This window comes from Helianthus annuus, chromosome 17, assembly GCF_002127325.2.
Source record: "Helianthus annuus cultivar XRQ/B chromosome 17, HanXRQr2.0-SUNRISE, whole genome shotgun sequence".
Classification (NCBI taxonomy): domain Eukaryota; kingdom Viridiplantae; phylum Streptophyta; class Magnoliopsida; order Asterales; family Asteraceae; genus Helianthus; species Helianthus annuus.
In genome coordinates this window covers 156,996,684-156,998,325 of record NC_035449.2, presented here as the reverse complement: position 1 = coordinate 156,998,325, position 1,642 = coordinate 156,996,684, and the positions used below count along the sequence as shown (strand labels likewise).

The 1,642-nt window shown below is 48.5% G+C and overlaps 1 protein-coding gene across 1 annotated transcript; it reads left to right on the top strand.

Moving 5' to 3' along the window:
- The first annotated feature begins 632 nt into the window (after positions 1–632).
- On the top strand, positions 633–1,253 carry LOC110924909. Its single transcript, XM_022168883.1, has one exon. The coding sequence runs from the start codon at positions 633–635 to the stop codon at positions 1,251–1,253; it is 621 nt and encodes a 206-aa protein (XP_022024575.1).
- Positions 1,254–1,642: the final 389 nt, after the last annotated feature.

Below are 1,642 nucleotides of genomic sequence, written 5' to 3'. Positions count from 1 at the left end.
AGAGGAGTTCCCACACACATTCGATAATCTTATGGACAGGGCCAGGGCCTTCGTCAGGGGAAAAGACACAGTCAGCTAGGCTAAGGAGATGGACGTCCCGGCCCGAAGAAGCAATCCTGCTCCAAAACCTCCAGAAAAAGGTACACCCTACTCTCGAAAACCAGCTTTTGACAAAATGTTGCATGACAGGGTAAGACCCACATACTCCCCATATAGACCTCGGGGCAGGGGGCTAACCCCTTACTCCGATAGCTTCACCCCTCTCACCAAAACACCTAGCGAGATACTGGCCACTGAGAGGGTGAAGAGCTCTTTTCCAAGGCCACCCCCTATAAAACCAGGGCCGAAGGCACAGCCAAACGAATATTGTGACTTTCACAGGGGCTATGGCCATAAAACTGATGATTGTATGTATCTAAAGAGGGAAATAGAGGCTGGGGTAAAAACGGGTAAATTGGCTCACTTGGTTAAAGAAATCAAAGAGGGGGGAGGAGATCGTAAAGGGAAAGATGTGAGGGAGCTAGGAAGGGCAGACGTAGATATAATCAGGCGAAGAGATCAGTTTAACACCACTAGGAGTGTAAAAGCTAGGGTCCTGGGCCCCCCCAGACCGAATGAAAGCTCCCATACTAATGCCACACCTGGAGGAACACGAGGTGCAAAGACTCCCCCTCAATATTTCAGCCGTCATAACCGGACATAAGGTGGCCAGGATACATGTAGACGGGGGAAGTAGAGTAGAGGTAATATATGAACACTGTTTCCTGAGGTTTGACTGGGATGTTAGGGACAGGCTTGAGGAGGACTCGATTCCTCTCGTTGGTTTCAACAATAGTGTATCTCACCCCCTTGGAAAGATTAGGCTCCCATTCACTGTCGGAGTAGGAGACCATGTCCGGACCATAACTCTCACTTTCACGGTCGTCCAGGTACCCTCAAAATACAATGCAATCCTAGGAAGGCCAGGGATAGGTGACCTGCAAGCACATGCTTCAACCCCACACGGAGCTCTGGTATTCCAAACGCCGAAGGGCTTGGCTTGGGTAAAGTTTTCATATGAAGTAGTGTCTTACGTTTCTGACGGAGATATGACTGGGATTCCAAGAAGTCTGATTGAACACCGGCTTAATACGTACATTTGGGTGCAGCCGGTAAAGCAAAAGAAACGGAGTATGGGCCCTAGCAAGAGAAGAGCTGAATGTGAAGAAACCAGGAAGCTACTTAAAGCAGGGATAGTAAGGGAGGTGAAGTAACCTTCCTGGGTTGCCAACCCAGTCATGGTTAAGAAAAAAAATGGAGGATGGAGGATGTGCATAGACTTCCAAGACCTGAATAAAGTGTGCCCCAAGGACTGCTATCCCCTCCCGGAGATAGACGTCCAGGTGGATTCCCTATCTCAGTACCCCCTGAAGTGTTTCCTCAATTCATATAAAGGGTATCACCAAATAAAAATGTCACTGGAGGACGAAGAGAAGACTGCATTCATCACAGACGAAGGGATCTTTTGCTACACTAAAATGCCCTTCGGACTAAAAAATGCAGGGGCACCTACCAGCGGTTCATGAATACCCTCTTCAGGGAGCAACGGGGACGTAACCTAGAAGTGTATGTTGACGACATCGTCATAAAAAGCCTAACAAAG

Coding starts and splice junctions, on each gene's coding strand:
- LOC110924909 (XM_022168883.1), top strand. CDS start 633: ATGCCACACCTGGAGGAACACGAGGTGCAAAGACTCCCCCTCAATATT.